General features: G+C 33.8%; 1 protein-coding gene across 1 annotated transcript; it reads left to right on the top strand.

The window, feature by feature from the left end:
• Positions 1 to 539: 539 nt before the first annotated feature.
• Positions 540 to 1,144, top strand: LOC106299701 (stigma-specific STIG1-like protein 4). Its single transcript, XM_013735749.1, has one exon. It carries the CDS (start codon positions 623 to 625, stop codon positions 1,142 to 1,144), a length of 522 nt encoding a protein of 173 aa, XP_013591203.1. The 5' UTR covers positions 540 to 622.
• The last annotated feature ends 756 nt before the right edge of the window (positions 1,145 to 1,900 follow it).

Raw genomic sequence — 1,900 nt, 5'->3', positions numbered from 1 at the left:
AATCATGGAGAATGTGCAAATCAGCAAAATCACTTCATAAATAATATTATAGATTGTCCACGAGTATTAATTCTTAGAGTGAACGAAAAAGGTATATTGAAGTTCTATCTTCATGATAAAGCCTTTGATGTTACGGGCATTGTGGCCTAATTTCGTTATTGACCTAGAATTTCATTTGCATATACTCTCTTTTATCGATAAACTTTTAAGGGACTCTTTCTTGTTTAATATTGTTTTGTTAACTACATAACAAAATATATAACTATATATATGAGCAAAATGATATAGAAATATTTATTAACAACCTTTTGTAACCTTAGCAAAATTCATGTGGGCTTTCAAACTCACTTTTATTCTCTCCAACTACTTTGTCATGTGATGCCCTTTTCTTTTCTCCGCACTAATCAATATAAATGTACTCCTCGCGGTTCAAAACTTAAAATAGTTATATTTTTCACAAAATTAAAAGAGTCTAATGCATGAAAAGAGATGAACGTAACATGCATCATACAACATTAATCATCCATGCAAGAAAAACATGAACACTCCCAAATATTTCTCTCACTTCAAACTTATATAAACCTTACATTAATTACACAACCAAATCAGCATTTGATACAGTATGGTGATCATCAAGTTATTAATACATGTCTTATTCTTCTTCCTCGTTAATTCTCTTCATCAAGTTCTTGGTCAGTATAGCCAACTAAACACAACTTCTTCATGGCTAAAGAACCACACCAAATCACTCACACTGCCATTGGATAAGCCACCAAAGCCGCCGATTTGTAAAATTATTCCTTGCAAACGGTCCGGACCACCAACGGCTCGAAAGAGATGTTGTCGTAACCAATGCGTTGATCTCTTGTCCGACCCAAACCATTGCCGGTTCTGTTTCAAGAGATGTCGGTTTGCTTTGTCTTGCTGCGGTGGAAATTGCGTAGACACTAACAATGATCCTTCTAATTGTGGACAATGCGGGAACGAGTGTGAGCCTGGTGCACCTTGTGAATTTGGTATGTGTGGCTATGCTGCTCCTTCGTCTCAGCCTGGAAAACGTCGTCGTCATCCTAAACGGCCACGTCCTCCTCCTTCACCGAAAAGTGACGGTGAACTTCATGATGACCGTGATGATGATGAATAAAATCTTACCGTAAGAAGAAAATGAGATTGAGTATTGTTGTTTTACATTGATTAGTAATTATCGTGTGTTTTCGAGTTCATTTATTCAATGAATTTTAATAATTTGTGCTAGTTGAGTTTGATTTGTGTTTAGCTTTCATCATGTTTCGTATGTCGTAGTGTTATATGGTCGGTCTAGTTGTTATATATGGTTGATTTACAAATGAAATATCAGTTATATTTGGTTCATTTCGATGGTTTTTTTTGTTCTATTTTGTGGTTTCTTCTCAAAATGATAACCATTATAAAATTGAAACATGTTATGGCTGTAGCTATAGCTCAACTGTTATTCAGTTGAATCAGGAGATTTTCTTTTTTGCTTTATGGCCTTATTGGTGAGGGAAGACGATGTCGCCAAATTATTAGTTACTAGTATTTTGGCCCATGCTATGCATGTGCATAGTTGTAATGTTTAATATTTTTTCCTATCTATATTCTAGCAACAAAAAATATTCGTATGAATCTGAATCAAATATTGACTGGATATTATTAATTCGGAACAATTATTGATAGCCTGAATTGTTATGAATGAAACTGTGAAAATAACAAATTTTGGATAATTAATTATGTTACTACACAACTTGCAACAGACCACGAAAAACAAAGAAACATTTTCGTTATCAAGCCGTTTTTCAGATGGATAATTAATTATGTGAAGTAGCTAATAATCTCTCTGTTATCAAGCTGTATTTTTTTTTTCTTTTGTAACACCACTTAA

This window comes from Brassica oleracea, chromosome C6 (assembly GCF_000695525.1).
Source record: "Brassica oleracea var. oleracea cultivar TO1000 chromosome C6, BOL, whole genome shotgun sequence".
Lineage (NCBI taxonomy): Eukaryota > Viridiplantae > Streptophyta > Magnoliopsida > Brassicales > Brassicaceae > Brassica > Brassica oleracea.
The sequence above is the reverse complement of the archived record's forward strand: the minus strand, read 5'-3'. Positions and strand labels throughout refer to the sequence as shown.

Bases quoted from the DNA above. Each gene is read 5' to 3' on its own strand.
- LOC106299701 (XM_013735749.1), top strand. From the start codon at position 623: ATGGTGATCATCAAGTTATTAATACATGTCTTATTCTTCTTCCTCGTT.